This window comes from Protopterus annectens, chromosome 10.part0 (assembly GCF_019279795.1).
Source record: "Protopterus annectens isolate FY-2018-M chromosome 10.part0, PAN1.0, whole genome shotgun sequence".
In the NCBI taxonomy this organism is placed as follows: domain Eukaryota; kingdom Metazoa; phylum Chordata; order Ceratodontiformes; family Protopteridae; genus Protopterus; species Protopterus annectens.
The window spans coordinates 39,424,802-39,448,960 of NC_056744.1; the positions used below are offsets into that span (position 1 = coordinate 39,424,802).

The 24,159-nt window shown below is 39.2% G+C and overlaps 1 protein-coding gene across 4 annotated transcripts in view; it reads right to left on the bottom strand.

Annotated features, from left to right (window-relative positions):
* Window positions 1-350: 350 nt before the first annotated feature.
* Window positions 351-24,159, bottom strand: part of TNRC6C (trinucleotide repeat containing adaptor 6C) — an 897,274-nt gene continuing 873,465 nt past the window's right edge. For all 4 annotated transcript variants that reach the window (XM_044084998.1, XM_044084999.1, XM_044085000.1 and 1 more), the window contains 2 exons: window positions 18,659-18,798; window positions 351-3,176 (listed from right to left, as the gene is read on the bottom strand). In XM_044084998.1, coding sequence (XP_043940933.1) covers window positions 2,816-3,176; window positions 18,659-18,798 — 501 coding nt within the window. In that variant the 3' untranslated portion in view covers window positions 351-2,815. The remainder of the gene's footprint in view (window positions 3,177-18,658; window positions 18,799-24,159) is intronic.

Genomic DNA, 24,159 nt, shown 5'->3' on the forward strand with positions numbered 1-24,159 from the left:
GGTCAATCCTTGAACCAAAAAAAAAAAAAAAAAAAAAAAAAAAAGCTAAATTTCAGCATAGATCTACAACAGTAAGAACTGCACTTACTATAAGACCAATGGACAACTACCAAATGCCCCGATCATTAAAAAAATACAAAGCAAAAAGCGAATGTTTCTAGTATAAGACCACCTGTGCAAGGGATGGCTAAAGTTCCAGAAATATCTCTGTTTAATTCCCATACCTGCAAATATATTTTCTTATGAAAGTCTGATCCCTACTACATACTGATCAGCAAAGACCACAAATGCACTTAGTTTTGATAGCTCAGACAACAGAAACTAGCAACAGTAACAAAATAATACCATAATATTTTGTAACAGCCAAGAAAAACTGCAATTTATTAATAAGTTTCAAAGAAGCTTCGTACTTCTGAAAGCAACTTTCGGTGCATGTCTTTAACAATCACATTCTAGGAGGAGAAATAACATTAAAAGCCACCAACTTTTTTTAATCTCAGTTACAGACATCTGTAAGTTCAAAAAAGGCAAAAAAAAGGTTACACAGAAACTCTGACCTCTCCTACCTTAATAATCAGGCGCTTTTTTTTTTTCTATGACTCAAAACTAATCTTCGGCTTGGAATACGTGTGTGTATATAGCATATATGCACACACATACACAACATACATATGAAATGGCAATGAGATGTAATTTTCTGTAAAATACACTCTATTAAAACGCAAGGAAAAAAACACAAGTGTTGAACCCAGTTTGTGCATAGTTCATGATCCTCTTTTAAACCAGCTTTTTGATTCTCAACCTTGCAATAACCAGCTTTTTTGATAAAACCATTTAAAAAGCTAACCTTCCAGAAAAAGAACATTTTTTTCATAATGCACAAGTTTCCTGATCTAAGCAGGCAGGGGCTAAGAAATGTTCTTACAGTTTTCAACATACATTAAAAGGTATGTTCATTGTCTTTTTTAACAATCAAAAGCATTGATCATTTTAACATAAAGCAAATTTTTTATATATAAAGCACTCTTCAAACATTTCTTTTGAGTCCATTATTTGGTAAATATGTAACTGCTACAGATTTAAACAGGTATTTTTCTTCTTTCTTCTGTATCTTCAGTGCTATGAGTTGGGTTTAAAAATACATGAAATGGCGTGGAGTTGCTCCTCTGGAAACCTGGCTTTCCTGAGAGATCTTCCACTGTGTGCAAGATAGTGATCAAAAAAGTTTTTGTTGCTTCACAAAGAGAACAAATACACAATGGCCAAAAAAAAAAAAAAAAAAAAAAAGAAAAATAAATTTAAAGTAACGACATAAACACTGTTCAATCCCAGAGCTCTGAAGTAGCATATCTTCATTCTGAAAATAAGTCTTTAATGATGGAAGAGTAATTGTCTTTTTTTTTTTCCTTCTTTTTTTTTTCCATTTTTTTCTTAGTTTGAAAAAAAAAGTTTGTAAACAGGAGGAGGCCGAAATTCAAGGCACCTCCAAAATCAGTCATAGCTAAATCCAAGTGCTATCAGTTCCTGCTTGCAGGGAGTACGATCCACTCTTTAAGAATTATCTATGGCCACAGTTCAACTAGAGCATCTTACATTTTAAGTCTTCCTTGTATATTTTTTTGTATTTTTTTTTAAATATTTTATATTCTGAAAGAAAAAAAAAACTGGTGCAATACTCTGGTAATAATTTTGTTGCATTAGTCCACAATAAAAAGCCACCAAAGGTAGATATACATTGTTATTCTCCAGAGAAACACACTAATATTTTTAAACATTTGATAACAGATTCCTTGAGTAAACAGTTACACGTGAATTGTCACATGCCCCTTCCTGTGTGGTGTGTGTCTGTCTCTAGGATTAGCTACAGGAGGGACTGTGGACACTCAGTGCAAAGTTTGAAGCCAATAATCATTATAATTAAACTTTTTGACAAACAAGCAAATAAAAGCATATACTGATTTCAAAGAAAAAAAAACACACAACACACTCCTTTTTGTTAAGTTGCACTCTTCGCACATACATACACACACATACTCCTGTGCAAATGCACAAACATGGAAACCAAATGTCTTTTTTTTTCTTTTTAAAAAACAGAGCCTGTTTGTGTAGATGTTGACTTGGAAGTGTAACGTAATCAGAATGAGAAAGTGTTCACATTTCATTATTGGCCTGCAGGATTCAAGTATTCATGTTTGATATGTCTACATATCTATTTTTAGGGGGCAAAAAGAAAGAAAACTGGGTGGATGGGGGCAAAAAAAGGAACAGCATGCATCTGTGTGTATGTACAAATATATAGATATGAATGTTTAGCAGTAGCTCTCCATCTATATATACATACAGACATACAGATATGTAAGTGTGTATATAACTTACACACACATACATTTACATAAACATGTACACAACATACATACGTATGCAACCCAGGCTCACTTGTAGTAGGTTTCTGTATTCTCACCCCAAATCACCCAAACTTTAAATTCAGAGACAGGGAAAAAAAACCCTTTCCAGCACACTACAGAAATGCACTCTATGATATTTTGACTACAAGCAGCTTGGTACTTCTACACACCATGTGGGAGGAGGGAATAAAACTCAGCTTGTTGAATTGACTTGATTCAGCCCATACTGTTTCATGAACAGTTCACAAGGACCTTACAAGACGAAGTACTTAGTTACTGGATAGAGGTACTAGAAATGGCTGCCAGTCTGAACTGTTAAAGCTGGATTTTTCCAAGTCCAGTGCTGAAAAGGGTTTAAAGGTTATATAGTGCTGATGATTATCTTCACGAACATTTTTCTGTTACTGTTCTTACAGAGACTCCCCGCTGAGAAGATCGCCTGGGAGAAGCGTATTTAAGGGTGTTGGACTCCCAATAACCCTGGCATCATCACTATTAGGAGGTCCCCAAAGGCTGCTGGAGTACTGTGGCACACCACCCCAAAGTAGGTCGCTGCTGCTTTTCCCACCCAGACAAGGTGCATTCCAGTGGGTTGCATCATTGCGCACCAATGCATGGGAGCTGTTGGCTGATCCAAGGCGACTCTGATTGGGTGCTGTGTTAGACTGCCAACTGGAGGTGGGCGGCAGTGGCTGGCCTTGCGCTAAGAATCGGTTCACTTCTTCTTCACTGGCAAACTCCGCAAGGATAGTAGTGTTTCCCAAAACGCACCTAAAATGAATAAATTAGAGGTGTAAGTTAGTAAAAACACCAAACAAATAAGGTAAGATACAGTCAATGCAGACAAACAACAGTAAGTAAAAATATTAATCTCTACTTGGTTAGGCCGCACTTGGTACAGTTAATTTATGATCATTTTAAGGCAAGCTTTAGAATTAAAATATTTGGACTGTACCTTTATCTGACTGAGAAAAGGACAAAAAAGGCGCTGCAGTAAATGCTTTACCCATTTCATATATGGTTAACTCCTTGTTGTTCTTTGTGGTCACTATCTGATGTACCGATACAGCATGCAGCATGTTATGAAACACTGTTTAAACATCTACTGACATCACAGAAAATTTAGAAAAAAAACAAAGATAAATGTAAGCTTAACAGTTTTATTTCCTAAATACCATTCATAACACTTCATACTGAACGCATCTATTTTCACTGCATTCATCTAGGGAAATGCTTCTTCTACTGAGGGTAGCAAGCTGAACTGGCTAGACATCCCGCAGTCCAACAACAATTCTCATTCCACATTCCTGAATCCTCAAGCAAGCTGAGAAATAAAATCTCTTTATGGTGTCCTACAGCCTCCTTCCAACAGGTCATGACTTGCGCACCTCCCACAGCTACATATTTACGAGGTGCCCAAAGCACCTTAGCTGTCTCCTCTCAACCTGAAGGAGCAATAGTTTTTATCTGAGATCCTCCAAGACTGCTGATGTCTTAATTTCATCATGTAAAGTGAGGCCAGCAGCTCTGGGAAGGAATCTCATTTCTGCTGCTTGTACCAAAGATTTCAGCCATTCGGTCTCTAACTAAAGTTCATGGGCATACGAGAGGACAGGGACAGATATCAACAGTAAACTAAGAACTTATCTGTTTATTGGGGTAGTAGAATGATCCCAAAAAGACTAATTTCAGACAAGGCTACATGTAAGCCACATGAAAACAAGTTTACAATGTGATGACTAGAAATAGACACACACGAATTACAAAGCAAATCAGTATATACAAGAGCAAATACAAAATGGACTTATGCCAGAATAACCATGAATTGCATGCACTTGTATTAGCTCCCCTCCCAAATTAAAAAAAAAACTTTTTTGGCACAGAACCATTACTTCTAGTGTGGTGGGTCTTATTTTCATGCGAGCCCATGTCACATATTCAGCAGTCAGCCATGCCAGTGCACACTATACAGCACATTCACACAGCACCAAGAAGACAACTTTCACAAACAGCAAAGTTAGATTCCAAGTGTTTGCAAATGGGATACTCTGCAGAACTTGGGTGGTCCTTGTACTGTTTGTCCATGAGAGTTATTTTACTTGATAATTGTTTACCAGGAAAGTCAGACAATCCCATTTTCAGAGGTAGCCGGGAGAGAAAAACTCCACACTGACATAATATTGCTACAGTTAAAGTTATTACAAAGGCTAATATGGAAGAATTAAATAGTAAGCAAAAATTTAGCTTTGGGTCATACAGTGTGAACCTATACGTACAGAAGTGCAAATGTTTGGACAGCTATAACAAGTTTACAGAAGAACACTGCCAGTAGATGAAGTATTCAAAAGTTGCAGTTCACAAAGATGATATTAAACACACTTAAGTAGACTCTTTAGAACAGAGCTGGCTAGATAATGTATCCTAGGCAAAAATATATTTGATCTTTGTCTAAGAAACAGATGTTACTAATTCCTCATAGTCAAAGTATGCTGGAGGTGGAAGGGGGGAGACTAGTTCAGCCTAGGGTAGTGCAGGAGCAGAGAACAGAGTGGTAGTGGTGGGAGGAGGAGGAAATGACACAAAACACACACTGCTGGAGTCTAAGGCCTACTCTGAATGTATTTAACTTCACACCAGGAATGCAGACAGAACTTTTTCTCCAAAAATACCATAACTTGATAGCATGCAGTAGTGAAACTAACAATATGTTGTAGCAGCTTCCACAAGACATTCCAGGGTACATGGTCCTAAAGGGTCAATCCCACAATATAAAATTCTGACCAAAAGAAACTTGCCCTGATGCCTGCTAGTTGTTACCACCCACTTACCACGTCACCATCAACCCTACTCTTGGTTTAAATTTACTTTATGCAGTCCTGTTTTAATTTCCTCTGGTGAACACAATTAACAATATTCAGTTCCTGTCAAATCTTTCAGATCCCAATCATTGGGAAACAATAAGATTACATTTTTATGTGTTTGTGGTAGGGTGGTTAGGCGAGACTCTTAATGTTTACTTTTTATGAACTTGTCAAAAAGCTTACCTTAACTGTGCAGCTCTTTACTTCCTTTATTTATTCTGAACAGCGTAACTATAAGCAGTATAGTCAAAAACAGTATAGTTTAGTGAATTCATACTAAATCTTAGCAGTGTATTGATGTATTCCCTTTACTCTGTAGTAAAGCAATCTCAGAATTACTATGTATAACTATCACGTTTCTGTACTCTACAGCCCCCTTTTGTGACAGTAAGTTTTGGACTTCATTGTTTAAAATGAATCTATTGCTTGTGTCTCACATAGGTTTATTTTTCAGCCAGTCATGAAACCATTACACTTGGCTATTTTTCAGGTATCTAAAAACAAAACATGAAAAAAAGACGACTGCTTCTACTACTGTTCAAAACTTGCATCATTCTGATGCTTTCTACAGAGCAAGTTGCAGTCATGCATAACGTAATTACACTTAGCTAGCATTCAGAAATCCGCATAAGATATGAAATTAACAGAAAACTCTGTTTACTAAAGTTTTAGATTTTCATTGCTCATACACTTTCCTGCAAGATAGTAGCAAGTAAGGTCATAAAATTCCTGAAAGGCTACTTTTCTCCGAGGATAAAAAGCACAGGAGAAACTAATGAATGACTCCGTGAGAACTGTTGTGAGTACAACTGCAATTTGAGATGAAATTTGACTAAGACCATTGAAACTTCTTGTAAATACTCCTCCTACGACCCCTGCAGTCAAAGCTGGGAAATGCTCAGAAAACCACACTGAAAATGTAAGCAAAGACCAGAATTAAAATAAACAAATCTCTGGGACTGTCCATTTAAATCTTCTCCAAGTCCACAAAACACATACACTGGCCATCTCCTATGACTCCTGCAATATCTGTGCATGGACCAAAACAAAGGCAGAAACATTGCTTTATTAACATGTAATCCACATTAATCCTACTGAATCACTACTGCTGATATCCAATGAAGCCTCCTTTCCAGTGGTGTATGCTGTGCAGCATGCCTCAAACAAAAAGGATTTATGCTGACCTGCCAAAAAATTTCAGCGAGTAACAATACTGCAAAATGATCAGTAAAAAAACACTGAAGTTTTCTGAAAACATTTTTTTTTTGGCAAGGAACACCCCTAATACCACCAACTCCACAATAAAATAAGTGGTGATAAGTATAAACACTGTTGCCAAAAGTGCTTTTCACTTTGTTGTATTAGCACTTGCTAAAAATGCCTCAATTTACCTACCTGGTTTTCCTGGAAAACATCTCTCTGCTTCCGTTTTGAAAATGAGGACTAATGCCATAGTCAATCCAAAGGAACTGTCCCCATTTCCATTCAGCACTGAAAAAGTTGTGTTCTTACCATAACGTTCCATGTGAGTTGTCCATCTCGCTATTCATTCTTACTGATGGGTTCGGAGCCAATCCTTGGCTCTGACTCAGCCATTTTTACAAGCTCGAGGTCTCCAGCTAGCTTGAAGCAAATTCCCTATCCCATGATGCACTAGTGCTCCAACTCGGATCTTGTTTGCCTCTAAGAAAAAGAGTAGACTACAACTAAAAAAACTACATACATATATGTATCTGTGGAATAAACAACTGAAAAAGGTCAAGTCAAAAAAAGTGTCCAAATTGGATAAAGCCTAGATCCCCTAGAACTCACAGGCTGGGGGGGCTAGAGGGAGGGACGTAAGAATGAATAGCGAGATGGACAACTCACATGGAATGTTATGGTAAGAACATAACTTCTTTATGTGAAGTTGTCCTATCTTGGATTCATTCTTACTGATGGGACAGCGTCCCTAGCACCATTATTCCTGGGTGGCTCATGGAAGTATATTCTTTAGCACAGTGGACCCAAAGGATGCCTTTCCCCTGGAGGCCGTATTCACTTCATAATGAGTAAACAAAGTATGTGGAGTTGCCCATGTTGCTGCTGCAAAAATTGTATCTATAGGCACTCTGGCACAAAAGGCTGAAGAAGTGGCAATTGCTCTAGTTGAATGAGCCTTTATTTTATCTGAAGTTCTTTATTCAGTGAATTATAAGTAAAGGAAATACAGTCTGATAGCCATCTGGACAGAGTGGTTTTTGCTACCGGTGTACCCTTTTTTGGCATCTGAAAAAGACACAAAAAGTTGATCTGACTTCCTAAATTCCTTTATTCTATGTAAATAAAAACATAACTGTCTGTGCACATCAAGTTGGTGTGGCATATATTCTGCCTTATTGCCATAATTGGGAAAAAATACTGGTAACGCAATGGTCTGATTTAAGTTGGACTCTGAACACACCTTTGGTAGGAAAGACGGATTAGTACATTGAGAAACCCTATCATTATGAAAAACTAGATATGGGGGGGTTGACTGACAATGCTTGCAGTTCTGATACCTTTCTGGCTGAGGTGATGACCACTAAGAAAATGGTTTTCCAAGTTAAAAATTTCAGATGACATGATGACTCAGGCTCAAAAGATGGAAGAATTATTCTTGGTAAGACAAAATTGGAGATTTTATTGGTGGCCTTAAGAGATAAGTGCCCTTTAGAAAAGCTTTGCACAATCTATGTGACATGTTTTGTCCATGTTCACCTAGACGAAAATTTGAAATTGCTGCTAATTGCACCCTGAAAGTAGCAGCTGCTGCACCTTCTTCAAAAAGCTGTGTTAGGAATTCTAGGAATAAAGAAAGAGATGCGAAAAAGGGGTCAATCTTATTTTGTAGGGCCCAAAGAGAGAATCTTTTCCATTTGCTAAGATACAATTTTCTCGTAGAGATTTTATGGGAAGATATCAAAATGTGTTGAGTGGGCGATGAAAGATTTTGTAACCTGGCTATGTTTGGAATTGGAGCAGCCAAGCTGTCAACTGGAGGGATTTGAGAGAGGGGTGAAGAACTCCTGAAGAATGTATCAGAAAATCCAGTACTGGGTCCAGGATCCAGGGTTCCTCTTGAAGATAAGGTTGTAGGAAGGGGAACCAAATTTGACAAGGCCAGTAAGGGGCTATCAGAATTAAGGTCCTTCCCAGCAATTTGGCTTTCTGAATGACTTTTGGCATTAATGGAAAGGGAGGAAAGGCGTACAGGAGACCCGGGGGCCAATATGTATGAGTGCATCCCTCGGGGGCATCCCCTGAGGGGGAATCAGGGCAAAATAGCCACTGCATTTTGTGGATGTGGGGAAAAGGTCGCAGCAAGGCTGGCCCCATCTGTGGAAAATGCTCTCCGTTACTTCTTGTTTGAGGGACCACTTGTGTGGCATGAGTATACATCTGCCAAGTTTGTCCGCAATCACGTTGGATTTCCCCAGGATATGCGTTGCTATCAGAATGCATTGGGGAAGATGTCACCCATTGCCAGACTCTCAGGGCCTCTCGACATAGGGGATAAGATCTGATTCCTCCTTGTTTATGTACCATACCACTCACATATTGTCTGTCTGAACTGCAATTGTTCCTACAGGTAGAGAGTCTTGGAATGCCTGCAAAGCTAGAGGCATCGCTCTCATCTCCAGAACATTGACATGCAAGTGAATCTCGTGTTTCTTCCAGGTGCCTTGGGCTGTTTTTCCCCAGATAATGCCCCCATCCTATCTGGGAAGCGTCCGTGGTCACTGTGGCTAGGGGCACTGGAGGAATAAAGGGTTTCCCTATCGTTATTTGGTCTGAATGAAGCCACGAAAATAAATCCTTTTTTCAAGCTGGCATCTGGGTTATTTTGTGGGACACTGGGAATGTTTGCATTGACCACTGGGCAAAAAAAACCCACTAAGATTCTCATATGCATGCACGCCATAGGAACTATTGTGATGGAAGCTGCCATTGAGTCTAGAACCTTCAGAACCTCTCTGGCTTGGGCTTTTGTTTTGTGCAGTTGATTCAGCACCTGTTTTCGTAGGACCTGAATTCTTTCCTCTGGAAGTTTTAACATCATTGTATTGTGTTTAGTTCTACTACTATAAAAACGGTATGTTGAGATGGCAATAAGGCATACTTTTCATAATTGACAGTAATTCTCAACTCTGCAAATAGCTGTAACATCATGTTCCTTGCTTGTAGTAGTAGCTGCTTAGTGGTGGCGGTTAGGAGCCAGTCTAAGTATGGAAACACCTGGAATCCTAGCCATCTCAGGTGAGCAGTGACTACTGCCATACATGTGAACACTCTGGGGGCTGTAGTGAGGCCAAAGGGCAGAGCTCGAAATTGATGGTGACTGGCTCCCAGCCGAAAGTGCAGGTGCCTCCTGGATGGCCTGTCCATTGTTATGTGGTAGTACGCAATCTGAAGGTCTATAGAGCACATCCAATGGTCTTTCCCTAGAAAGGGAAGTATTGACTGCAACGTGACTATCTGGAACTTTGTCTTCTTCACTGATTTGTTTAGTCAGCTGAGATCCAGTATTGGTCTCCAGTCCCCTGTTTTCTTTGGAACTAAAAAGAACCTTGAGTAAGTTCCGGATCCTACTTGGTCTGTGGGGACTGACTGGATGGCACTTTTTTTTTTTTTTTTTTACCAACTTTTGAATTTCTATGGTTGCTTGATCCCTTTGATTGGGTGAAACATCCGGAATCCTTTTGTTTGGGAGAGGTGGGATTGAAAAGGGTATTGAGTAACCTCTGGATATGATTCTTTGTACACGAGTCTTTTGCAATTTTAAGCCAGGCGACTGGGTGCAAAGATAAGAGTCCCCCGACTGCCTCCAGAATGGGGCAGATGGGCCTCCTCTCTGGAGTGCTGAAAGTATTTTCCGGAAAAAGATTCCCAGTCACCCTGGTTTTGCGGACCCCCTCTGGTGCTTGGGCGGCATATTCTGCTATTTCCTCCTCCTCCTCTGCCCCTGAAGGAGGATTCAGCACGTGTGTCAGGAAAAACTCTCTGGGATTTCTGGAACCACATCTTTCCCCCCTTTTGACCTTTGGGATAGGGTCTGGAAGGGGTGGAAAAACGTACTCCCACAACAGACAGCCTTTCCCTCTTGTTCACACTTGGTTAATGCTTCTTTTACCTTTGATCCGAAAAGGGATGAGCTATCAAAGGGAGTGTTTATGAAGGATGACTTGAAGAGTTCCATGAAATTACACAGGCACATCCAGGAATGTCTCATAAGGGCGATTCCTGAAGATGCTGACCTACTCGCTCCATCGGCTGCATGAGAGATGAGCCTCATGGACGAGTTAACTAGAGAGTTAAGGGTGGAGAGCTGGGATGATACTTTTTCTGATATCCCCTCAGCTACTGAACCCTGGAGAGCATCTCCTAGCTCTTTAATGAGATCTCTCTGTAATCTAGTAAAATGGGTTAAGTAGTTCAAGGACCAGAGTGTGAAAGCCGCTGATTAAAACATGGGCTTTCCATAACTGTCCATAGTCCGTGATTCCGTATCCGGTGGATGAACAGATGAGGATGTTTCCGATAACTCCTTTTTAGTGGCAGCCGCCACCGCCAAAGCATCCACTGGACCACCTTTTGTTAGAAAACTTTTGTCTTGTGGACTGGTTATGAACTTATGCGGCCTCCTAGGGACGAGCTCCACTGTGTCTGGAGACTCCCACGCCTTTCGACAAAACTCCAAGAGCTCATCAAAAGGCGGAGACACCCAAGAGTGGAAGGTCGAGACCCAGAAGCTTTCAGGTACACAGACTCCTCTTCAGTAGGGTTTATGGACTTCCAGCCGCTTCTCTGCTTTAGGATCTCTAGGATGTCTGCAAAGGAGACATCCTCAGAGGGCATCCCTTCTGATTCGAGGTCAATGTCTGATGTAAGTGACTCCTGTGGGGAGTCTAAATGCTTCCTCTTGCAAGTTTTCTTTCGAGGAGCCTCTTCAGAAGGGTATTCTGGAGAGGTCTTGGAAGACAAGGAACCACCCACTGGGGCTTCCTAAAGCTCTGGGTCTACGCTTTTTTATAGTCAGTTCTGCCGAGTCAGACTCCGGTGTTTTAAGGGATGGAATGGGTGCAGTAGACGGTGAGGCTGTCTCTGAGGACAGAGCTCTCCTCATAGCCTCAAAGGCTCCACTCCCCTGGGTTGAGGAACCGATGGACACTCCTGGCGTCACTGGAGCAGGCTCTGAAGCAGAGGTAGGGGCTGAGCTCACACGAGCAGAGGCGCTGAGAGGAAGAGTCGGATCCGACAAAATATCTGTTCCACTCAACCCCAGGGACCCGACCGGTGAGTGTCGGCCGCTAGACTCCACGGATGACACTGAAGTAGTCGGAGCAGTCAGAGTTGAAGAACCTGGGGTAGGTCTCGGCTCCAACAAATCCGTCACCATTGGCTCCACACATTCTGGCTCCGAGACCCCTGGTCAGGTCGGAGGAGGAATCGAAGAGGGGAAAGGCCCAGTCAGTTCCGACACCCTAAGGGTCGGTTCTGAAAATTTTGCTAGCGCCGGTGTCTTTAGCAGTCTCTGCACAACACGATCCACATCCAAATCAGAAAGACTTCTCGAGGACCTAGTCGAGGGGGGCTGGAGATGCTGATACTTGAATAGGTAATCTCAAGGTTGGGGATACCGGCAACAGTGCAGGGGACTGGCTCCTTACTTGTAAAACCATCGGTTCTGAAGGCAGTGGAGCAGAGGTTGAAATTTTTGCAGAGTGAACTTCTTTAGAAGCAGTCATAGACAATCGCTGTGCCTTTTTAGATGGGTCCGACTTTGATGAAGTAGATGACCTTTTTCAGGATTTTTCAGAAGTAGGTGACTTACTTTTTTATACTGCTTGACCTTGTTCAAAGGCTTCAGTGAATGAGGACTTTAGGAGTCCTCTTAAAATCAGCTTGTTTTTCCTCTCCAGCAGAACTTTTGAGCTAAAAGAATGACATATAGCACAAGAGTCCTGCGTGACCATCAGTTAGTGACACTTTTTGCCCACACTTAGGACACTTCTTAAATCCAGAAGCTTTTGAGTATTTCGACTGTTTAGATATTTTTTTAAGGAAGTTTGTCTTAAATCCAGAAGGCTTTGCAAATAAAGAATTGGCTTGAACCTCTCTAATTTAAACGAGGTTATAATACAACAAATATCTATAAATGTAATTACTAGAATCGAAGGGAACACACACACACACACACACACACACACACACACACACACACACACACACACACACACACACACACACACACACACACACACACACACACACACACACACACAAACAATCCTTTTGAATAAAAGGAAAAAGAGTCCTCTAATTCAACGGACTTCTGCAAGTATAATAAGGTTAACTGCTAATATCTAACTGATAAACAGAAATTACCTATATATGCTCTACTACAAAGTTAAGCACTGCACACTATAATAAGCAAACTATCAAAGATACTCTCTTTCGAGAGAAAAAAATACACAACTCTAGCAAAGAACTACTATTAGAAATATTAACTCTGAAGAAAGGGGATAGGGTTAGAACAGCACCCAATAACTGAAGACCTAAGTTATAACTAAAGAATTATATTTTAACAAAACAAACAGCACACTATAATGAGGATAAAGACCTCCAAACTATTTTTTTTTAAGGAAACTATGAAAATTTAACTCTAAAATATTTTGAAAAGTCTGTACTTAGGCCTGAGCTAGCATAAAAAACTCCCGATCTGTTTCCACGGCAAACGAGATCAGAGTTGGATCACTAGAACATCATGGGATAGGGAATTAGCCTCAGGCTAGCTGGAGACCTCGAGCTTGTGAAAACAGCAGAGTCAGAGCCGAGGATCAGCTCCGAACCCATCAGTAAGAATGAATGCAAGACAGGACAACTTCACATTGTATTTTAAGCACAAGATTGCAGTGCTATTCACTGTCTTCAACATTTCCAGATTTCATCCCCTCCAGCATCCAAGCCATTTCATAACTGTTTCACTGCTATAGGGATCTCATCTACAGAGACAGATCCAGCCCCACAAAATTATTTTTGTACTGCCCCTTTAAAGGAAGGCAGAACCACTATGTGCAGGAATTCCTCACAGTAATGTCCCAATGTCAGTGCTTTTACACCCTTGCTGAGAATTGTATGGGTTATAAATTGTGCTCAATATCACCCAGGTCACTAGGCAATTTGTGAAATCCACTTTGAGGACAGCCAAAACATAATCTCCATAGCCTCACCAAACTCAGTGCACCCTGTCATTCACTTCCTCAACTGCCATAGCTGTTTGGCTGTCAAAAGTAATCTGCCAAGTCTGAAGATCTGTTTCCCATCCAGTATTGCATATAAGGCATCTTTAACTTTAAGACATCTTTCACTACTCTTGTCTACCAATATGTCCTTGGGTTATGATCACGACAAGCACCTACCATCTTTTGGCTACATCACCTTTCCACTTCCTCAACTACTGAGGCCTTGAAGAAGATCCATTCAGAATCTACACTCAAAACCTCATCTGTATATGGGAGGAAGCCTTCCAGTGTTGGGATTTGAACTCACTGTAGCATTTGCTAGGCATTCACGCCTGGTGTTTGTTATGTACAACCAATGATTATCAGAGAAGCCTAAAATGAAAATCACTACTCTGGTTCCTGCAGGTATCCCTCGTTGCTCCCCATGCTAGTACAGATGTTTCCCATGAGAACACTGCTAGTAGTACTGCTTGTATGGTATCACCAACTATGTTCTCCAACAAGGGAAAATACCTGAAGGAGCTGCAGACACGCATATACAAACATAGCATTTCTTTTTGCAACCCACAGCTGCAGTGCAGGGGGACCTTCTCTTCCAGTGACATATTTATACTATTCAAATAACACCAACCCATTGTTACAGGATAAAGAAATATAAAATGAAACTAATATGTTTCTTTGGAGCTCATACACATTTTCTGTATGTATTCCATAACTGTAATGGATCTGTAACATACAGTGGATATGAAAAATGTACACACCTGTGTTAAAATCCCAGGTTTTTGTGATATAAAAAAATTAGACTACAATAAATCATTTCAAAACTTTTCCCACCTTTAATGTGACCTATAACCTGTACAATTCAGTTTGAAAAACAAACAAATCTGTTAGGGGGAAAAAATAAAAAACGTACAATAAGCTGGTTGCATAAGTGTGCACAGCCCTAAACTAATACTTTGTTGAAGCACCTTTTGATTTAATTACAGCATTCAGACTTCTTGGGTAAGAGTCTAGCAGCATGGCACATCTTGATTTTGCAATATTTGCTCACTCTTCCTTGCAAAAGCGCTCCAAATCTGTCAGCTTGCGAAGGCATCTCTTATGCACAGCCTTCATCAGGTTACCCCACAGATTTTCTACTGGATTTAGTTCTAGGCTCTGGCTAGGCCATTCCAAAACTTTAATTTTCTTCTGGTAAAGCCATTCCTTTGTTCATTTGAATATATGCTTGGGGTCATTGTCATGTTGAAAGATGAAATTCCTCTTCATCTTCAGCTTTATAGCAGACGCTTGAAGGTTTTGGGCCAAAAGTGAGTGGTATTTGGAACTGTTCATAATTTGCTCCACCTTGACTAAAGCCCCAGTTCCAGATGAAGAAAAGCAACTCCAAAGCTTGATACTGCCACCACCATACTTCACCGTGGGGATGGTGTTCTTTTGGTGATGCGAAGTATTGCTTTTGCACTAAACGTATCTTTTGGAGTTGTGGCCAAAGAGTTCAACCTTGGTCTCATCAGACCATAACACATTTTCCCACATTTTTTGGGAGCTTGATGTATTGGTTTTGCAGATTTTAGTTGGGTCTGGGTGCTTTTGTGTGTAAGAAAAGGCTTCCGTTTTGCAACCCAACCCCATAGTCCAGACATATGTAGAATACAGGAGATTGTTGTCACATGTAGTATACAACCAGTACTTGCCAGTAATTCCTGCAGCTCCTTCAGTGTGGTCTCTTGGCAGCCTCTCTAACCAGTTTTCGTCTAGTCTTTTCATCAATTTTGGAGGGACATCCAGTTCTTTGCAACATCACTGTTGTCCCATATTTTTGCCACTTTCTGATGACTGTCTTCACTGTGTACCATGGTATATGCAATGCTGTGGAAATTTTTTTGTACCTTTCTCCTGACTGATACCTTTCAACAATGAGATCCCTTTGATGCTTTGTAAGCTCTCTGTGAACCATGGCTTCTGCTGTAGCAGGCAACTGAGTAAATGTCAGGAAAATCCTACTAGTACAGCTGAACTTTATTTGGGGTTACTCAGAGTCTCTTTAATTGATGGCAGGTGTGTACCCAAGAAGACTGAATGCTGTAATTAAATCAAAAGGTGCTTCAACAAAGTATTAGTTTAAGGGTGTGCACACTTATGCAACCAGCTTATCGTACGTTTTTTTATATTTTTCCTCTCAACAGATTTGGTTGTTTTTCAATTGAATTGCACAGGTTATAGGTCAAATTAAATGTGGGAAAAGTTTTGAATAATTTATTGTGGTCTCATGTTTTTATATCACAAAAACCTGGCATTTTAACAGGGGCGTGTACACTTTTTACACCCACTGTAGCTGTTCAGGGAAAGTTATTTTCATTTCTAGTAACTGGTGCAATTAAATTTTAAGCAAAAAGAGACTGGATTTTTAATATAAATTTCACAAGAAGCCCTTAACTGTATGCACTCAAATGTGTGTATATATATATATATATATATATATATATATATATATATATATATATCTATATCTGGACTAAGTGATTAAGAGTGTACATGAACAGAACCTTGAAACAACTACATATACTTCCCGCAGCCTACTTAACTAGGTTCTCAGAAAAGAATTTCTGAAATATCTGGCCTCGTAAATACAGTTTATGCAAAATACGTGGTACAGAAAGCAGTAACAGAATCGTATACCAAGGAAATGTATGGTGCCAGTGGCTCAAAAGGCAGCATAACTCGCCTTTAGTGCTGGAAGATAAGGCTGTGGGTTCTATTCCCTCCAATGATGACTAGAGCAATTTTTCCATTACTGACATGGGTGTACTGCACTCCTGAATGTGCCGTCCTTCAGATGAGATGTTAAACTGAAGTTCCATCTGCCTGTGTGGGTGGAAGCTCAGAAGTAAGAAAGAGCCTACGACACTTGTCAGAAAAAAGAAAGCAGGGGAATTTCTCTGGTGCTCTGACCAAACTTACCAGAGTCACCTCAAGTCTCCCGCGAAAAGAGGTTACTAGCCTAATCAACAAAATATAAATAAAACAAGGTATTTTAACAATCACATGCTTACTTCTGGTTAATTGCGGTGGTGGTGGTGCTGCGGTAGCGTTGTCGCCTCACAGTAGGACGTTGTCCTGTTCGATTTTCAGTTAGAGCGTCTTTTGTGTGGAGACGTGCATGAATGGGTGTACCTTTGTTGAAGGTTGTGCGTCAGGGCTGGCAACTCGGCATGTAAAAATCTACTGCCAATCATTAGCGGACCGGAGTTCCGCTGTGGCATCCCCTAACCGGGAAAAGCCAAAAGACACAACAACAACATGCTTACTTCTGGTTAACTTCTTTAACAATGACATAATTGTAGAGCAAAAGGAGGAGGAGGCAGTTAATGCATCAAAAACAGAAGTTACTTTAGAATTGATCAGAACTCAATAGTTCCCCTGGATTGGGGGGGGGGGGGGGCACCCCTAAAAATTTCCTCCAAATTGCACAAAACTCTGCATATCATGAATAACTAGTCTACTCAGGATAAAAAGATCCAATCTGGAAAAAGTTTCATCTTTAGGCAATTAGTTCTCTTCAAAATAAATGAAGTATCTAAAGACTAATTGGGTACATGAGATCAAGTTTCACCATTCTTACTTTTCAGCAGAGCTTCAATATTTGGACATCCTTGGTTTAGGTCCATCTTAAATATTTAATGGAATAAGAGCTGAATGTGTCAGAAAATCTGCTGGTGCTTCAAGTAACAGCATCATTCGAAGCTGAAGCAAGATCGGTTGGTGCCTTAGTAATGCCCACATTTATTTCGTACCCTCCCTCTACTGAAGTTGAGGATCAAAAACAAAAAAAGTCTCTCAAACTTGATAACAAAAAGAAAAGATTTTAAAGCTACGCAAACTATTGTTTCTACACAGTTCTCTGTTAAACTGTAAACAACTTTGCTAAACAGTGATGCTGAGTTATACTAGCTACTTTTTAAATTTCCTGTCATCTGAGTAGCCACAGATGCAAAGATTGTGACTGTAGCTGCTAAATGACAATCAGTGTTGACCATTCCACCTAAGAGCTCAGTGCTGGACAGGGGTGGACTCAAAAGACCTGAAAAGAAGGTCGATAAGTGAGGCAAAGAAGAAATGGGAAATGCACATTTTACCACTGTGTTGAAGTATGTAATAAGAATAGTCTAGAGTAAGACTGAAGTGTCAAAAGAGTGAAATCACAAAAGAGCAATCATTTTAGAGCAAACCTAAAATGAATGAAAACTGCACAAACTAAAACTACACTCTCTGCTAATTATATATACCAACTCCAAGATCACACAACAGTAGGGTAAGGGCAAATTCTCTTACCCTACTGCACTGCAATCTCATACAAAAAGATGTTGGGAAACCTATAATTGAAAAGAATGTTTATTCATATTAGCGTTCACCTTTTTTTCATCACTAAAAACATTTTCTCATATGGTTTTTCGCTCTTTCGGATTACAACTGTAGTAAGGTACCATGGTGCTTAATAGAAGACAGCAGGAGAAAGGTGCATGATAACTAGGAATGATTAAATGGGGCAATTTTTCATGCCTTTTCCATTTCCAGGCTCGGTATGGAATGAAGCAAGAATTCCAGTTACTGAGCATGTCTCATACTTTACAAGGCAACCTCTGAAAATTTCATTCATGCTCCAATACTAGCCAAACAAATTCTGATAAAGACCAAAGCAGCATCAGTCTCACCTCAAAACAGTACAAATGGAAATTGTACTCTTTACTAGGTATAATCTTTTCAAGACTGCACAGAAAAGAAAAATGCCAGAATCCCATGTGTAAACAGATGCTCAAATGAAAACTAAACAATAGAGGGATGGAGAGAGAAAGAGAGACAGATGATGCCAGCCACTACTACAAGTATGCATAACTCCACACTGGACTTGCTAAAAAGTCTACTACAAGATATGGTTTTCCTGGCAAATAACCATTACATCTTTCACAAACAAATGATTACAGTAAAAGGAACTCCTAGTGTTAATCTGTATTTTAACATTCAGAAAATAGCTTTTTAGCAGTAAATAATCGACTACAACCTAGCTGGTACAGCACTGAGTCTTCTTGATGTACAAAAGTGAAAAAGTCAACAATGCAAAACTTACATGTGCAGAGATTTCTGGGCCTTAGCTGCTTCATCCTTAGAGCTGTATCGTACCACAGCATTTCCTTGGGTTAGGTTCAGATGGAATGTTGCCAGAGGTCCATGCTGCAGGCATAGTGTCCTCAAAGTAGAGCCATCAATCTAACCACAAACAGAAAAATACAAATTATAAAACACTGAAGTTTCCTGCTCCATCTTCAATGAACCTTGCTGTATTTTCCCCTCATAGCACACCAGCATAAAGTCACATGTCAGCATTACTTCCAAATCAAGAGTGGAGCTTACATAACCTACACAGAAGCACAACACACACACAATTACTGTACAAACTCAGAAATAATACTGAAAAATGGGTGGTAGCCACAAACTGAAGTATGAGAATAACACACAAATCTGCACTTGTCAAGAAACCTCATATAAGGATACCCCCCCACCCCAGAGTACAATGGCAGAGAATTTACAATGAAGACCACCTCCCCTCAGTACAAGTTTGAGTGTGACAGAGTCTACATGGAAACTAGAAACCCACTTCAACTGCAGATCTTCTGAGACATGTTTATCAATCATCAGGCTGACTTCTACATTATAGTGTGGATTCTACATTACACTATGGATTCAACTTAGAGGCCAGTTTCTTAAAAAAAAAAAAAAAACAGCAACGGAAACTGCTTAATGGGTAGTGCTCACAAGATCAAACAAAAGCACAACGTGAACAAACAGATCGACTGGACTTGAGGGAAAATGACCTTAGTGAACATTAATCAGCTTACCAAACACACTAGAGGGAATACTGCAATTAATACAACTGTAGTATGCAATGAAAATGTCAATCTGAGAGCAAAGAAAAAGGATTACAATGCAAAATTTGCACACAAAAAAATTTAACTACAATGCTTCTCCAGAAGGGGATGAGAGAGGCATGTCATCATGTAAGCAAAGGACTAAAATTAGGATTTCCATTATTATATAAAATCATAAAATCTGATATGGAGGCAATATAACCTTCATGAACTGGGGTGATATACTGACAACAGTATGTGTAACAGTAATGGTGTTGCAGAGTTTAGCAGTAGCTGTAACTGAGCAACTTCTGTGCCAGGGAAACAGCCCAATGTAATGGGTTGTTCAGCAACTCAGATGAGGAAACTCAGCCATGGGTAACCTGACAGAAAGATCCTTTCAAGTGCTTAATCCCGGTGAGAGGTAAACAAAGCACATCTTTGTCACAGCTGATACCTTGTTCCCTAAATGTCAGCTGGCTTAGTGAACAAAGGCTGCCCATATTAATACTAGAAGCCTGGAAGTCCACTTACTTGCAGTGATTACAACTAAGAAAAAGCATTTACAAAAAAACATGTCCAGAAAATGCTGATTCAAAGAACATAATGTCAGCTTCTCTAACATGTACTTCAAGTCCAAAGTGAGCAATGTATTTTGTGGTGGTTTCAAGCAACTGTTCCTACTTCATGAAAAACAGAATATATGCCCAGACTGCAGAAATATGCATTATAGTGGAAGAACAAATATGACTGAAAAATTATGACAGTCTTTCTATTGGTCAGTTCAAATTATACAGATTTTAACAAAGATATCCAAACTACAAACATGTTCCTGTTTAAAGGTGCGAATAAGGTGTAGGTTTTCTGGCCTCACTAAGAATGATCAGTACATTTGCAAATAAATACATAATTAAATAAATGAATAAAATGAAACAATTAAATTCCATCTCCAACATGTAAGGGTCAAAAACTTCAGATTCAGGTGAAACATTCCGTCAAGATGCTTAATCAGTAGATAGCCATGTAAAGGCAAATGTAGTTGAGACATTAGCTGGACCGAAAGACAGAAACATGACTGACTTGGCCAGGCTAGCTGTAACAATCACTTTGTCCTGTTTTGTCTTTAAAACTAAGCTTCTAATCAGCTAAGATGAAGGGAAAACATATATTAGACAGAATCCAAGGAAGAGAAAATGTTCAGTATCTAAACTGTGCAGTGAAGAAGAGAGTAAAACACTGAACATTGATAGTTCAGATGAATGGAGAAAAAGATCTTTTGCATGTTATATTATTCCACTATTTACGAAAATAATGCAGACTGTACATGCCAACCATTAGTCAGTGACATATGTCTGCTGATGGAGTCTGAAATAAGAGTTTTTCTGACTTGGGTGATAGACTGCAAAAAGTAAAAGATTTTTGTTGAATGGTCAAGTCTCAGATATTAAAGTGTTGCACTGCATGGCTGACGGGCCCTGGTACCCTTCCTTGACAGTGCACCGCAACATTATAATGTCATATGCGCTGACCTGAACTGGGTTTCCACAGAAGTTATTGAAACTGCTTTCATTTTACTCAGGTTGATATGAAGAGACCTTTCTGGTTTTGTTTAAACACTTTTACTGAATTAACACTCGGAACACAGGCAAACACAAATGTATAAATGAAAAGCCATATCAACATATTACCAGTTGCAAAACATTATACAACACACACACTGTTTTTTACACATCAATTCAACGTTACATAAAATTCCTGCCTTTTAAGCCTCACTCATTCTCTAAAACATTCTGCATGTACTGTTCCCAAAATTTCTATTTTTTTTCTATATAATGCGCGTCAACAGTTTTCTAAAGAGTCCACTTCCTGTTCTTCAATCTCTGTTACAATATTAAACACTTCAAATACAGTTGGTTTAGACTTTCATTTCCATTTTCTAGTAATTTTTTTCGTAGCCACCAAAATTAAACAAACTTACATCTAGGCAAGTTAGATCCTGTATCCCATATTAAAAAAAAAAAATAATTTCTTCAGATGCACCCATTTGCTCATGCAATATTTCTGAAGAGTACTCTGCAGAAAATTTTTAAAGTATGCCAATTCATTACACTCCCAAAAAGTATGTTCCCAGTTACCCCTTTCTGCCCCATTACACCTCAAACATTTGCATCTACCCGAGGAAAAATTATTTGGACTATGCTTGTGGTTTAAAAACCTATGCAAACACTACCAAGCAAAAATCATGAATCCTCTAGACTTTGTGGAATATCTGGGAGCTATACATATGTTCTCCCATTGCTTCCTTGTGAATTGCTTATCCAGTCTCTATTCCCAATATTTTATAACCTCCTCTGACTGATTCCTATAGTTATTGTGCAGTATTTTAGTTGCCTTATTAATTATCTCTTTTTAACAGCAGCTTTTGCTCTAGATTCAAATAAAATCTCTGAAGCAATGGGAAATCTCATAAAACAGGAACAGGTGCAACTGAGGAGTGCTAAAGATAAAATAAAAGACTAACTCTATAATATGCACGAGTTTAGAAAAATTGTTATTAAGCAACTATTGTTTGATAACTCCAAAGCACAAAAGCTTTTAGCACAATGGGCCAAGCAATACAGAGTGAAAGGGTTGTTGCAAAGCGTAGGGAGCCTATAACAAGGAAAACTACCAAAGATCCTGTAGAGATACTAGAAATATTTTGGAAATTTTATGAAAAATCTGTATAAAGCAGATAAATGTGGAAATCGAGAAAAAGTACAAACAGAAATGTGTACAGAAGAACTAAATGCTAAGGTTAGAGTTAGATGAGGCTTAATTGCTAACAAAATAGGAACAGATGAAGTAAAAATGGTGATGTATAACCAATCGACAGGAAAGTCTCCAGGAATAGATTGTCTTACTGTGGAAATTTGGAAGCTAGGAAGGAAGAACGTTTTAAAGATCTGGAAGGTTTTGATTAAAAGTACTTTAAAAGGAGGAGAAGCACCAATATCCTGGAAGAAAGCTGTGGTGGCAGTAATACCTAAAGATGTTAAAGACCCATCAGATCCACCTTCATATAGGCCCATTTCAATGCTAAACCATGACTATAAAGTGTTTATGTCTTTAATGGCTAAAATAATGGCAAAGGTGATGCCAAAACTGACAGATATGGATGAATGTGGTTTTGTGACGGACAGGCAAATATTTGGCAACATTAATACAACAATGATGATCCTGAGAGATGCAGAATGTAAAAAAATTTACCACTGTTATTGGTGGGACTAAATGCAGAGAACGCATTCGACACAGTAAGCTGGGATTTTATGAGAAGGGCAATGAAAGCACTTGCATTCCCTGATAAAATTATACAGCTGATTAGGAGGATATATGAGGGATCACAGGCAAAAAATCAAAGTGGGCTGGTTCCTGTCTAATAAGTTCTTTTGAACAAAGAAACCAGGCATGGGTGTCCTCCTTCCCCTTTGTTATCTGTGTTACATTATTTAGAACCATTGGCAGAAAATAAGGCATTCAGAAATTCAGGGATATAATTGGTATAGTAATTAACAAAAGTTGGTTTGATTTGCAGATGACGCGAAACGGTCTCAAGATGTCCCGCAAATCAAGTCTTTTCAGGATATATAATCAATGAAGATAAAACTAAGGCTACAGCTGTAAATTATATACCCGCTCATAAATTGGTCCAGCAATACCCATATTTATGGGGGACATGACAAAATGGAGTACGTACGAGTATGGATTAAAAACAGATTCTGTTATGGCAGACAAGCATATGTGGGTAGAGACAAACAAAAGATAATACAAACACAGAGAAACTGGAAGCTCTTGTTTATGGATAGGAAGATACAAGATTCTCGTATGCAAAAGTAAGAGAAAACATTTCAACTTTACATATATTAAAATATGAGCACTTTTACACACTCTCCCCCTCACCTCAACAACACAAAATTACAGCATATTAACTTAAACATGCTTTTGTCCAGCCTTTCCTCTCTTTTTACACTGCAGTGCCTACATATTTTAAAACCAAAGGCACTTGCTTACTTTAGTATCTGTATCACATACTGCAATGACTGAAAAATTGTTTTACTATATAATACAAATTTATATCATGAAATGTTTTATTTATTACTTACTTGTCTTTGTTTACCGGGAAAACCCGACTGGGTAAAACCCATTTTCAGTGGAGGCTCTGGGAGAAAAACATTTGCTTACATTGCATTATACTAAGTTCCAGTGTTTTACACAAATACTTAGTTACTTTTTTCCACTTTTAGTGTCCTTCCAAATATTAATGACACAAAGTGGGGTATATGCTTTTCAGTCCTCCACAAGTTTAACAGTCAACAAAAGTCAAATCTTTCCACTTCTTCTATCAAAGCCATATTTCACAAATGTGACTGGTGCTTTATATTTATTCTCTAACTTTAGCACTGCTGGTCATCGTCTTACTCATCTCTTTCTCCCAACTCCAGACTCTGGTTTAAGTTCAAGGAACTCCTGATTCTTCTAGTCAACTCCTGTGCTTTTCTTCTGTTTCTCAATCATTTTCATTGGGAACACTGGAAAATTTAATTTGCAAAATCTCTCTATGAGCTTTATCATCAAAAGAATGAGAAGCAGAGTTCCCTTCTGTTTGTTGGTTCACATTTTGTATTTTATCCTTAGTCTGGGCTGCATCAAAAAATGATTTTGATCCTCCAGGAAAAAAAAATAT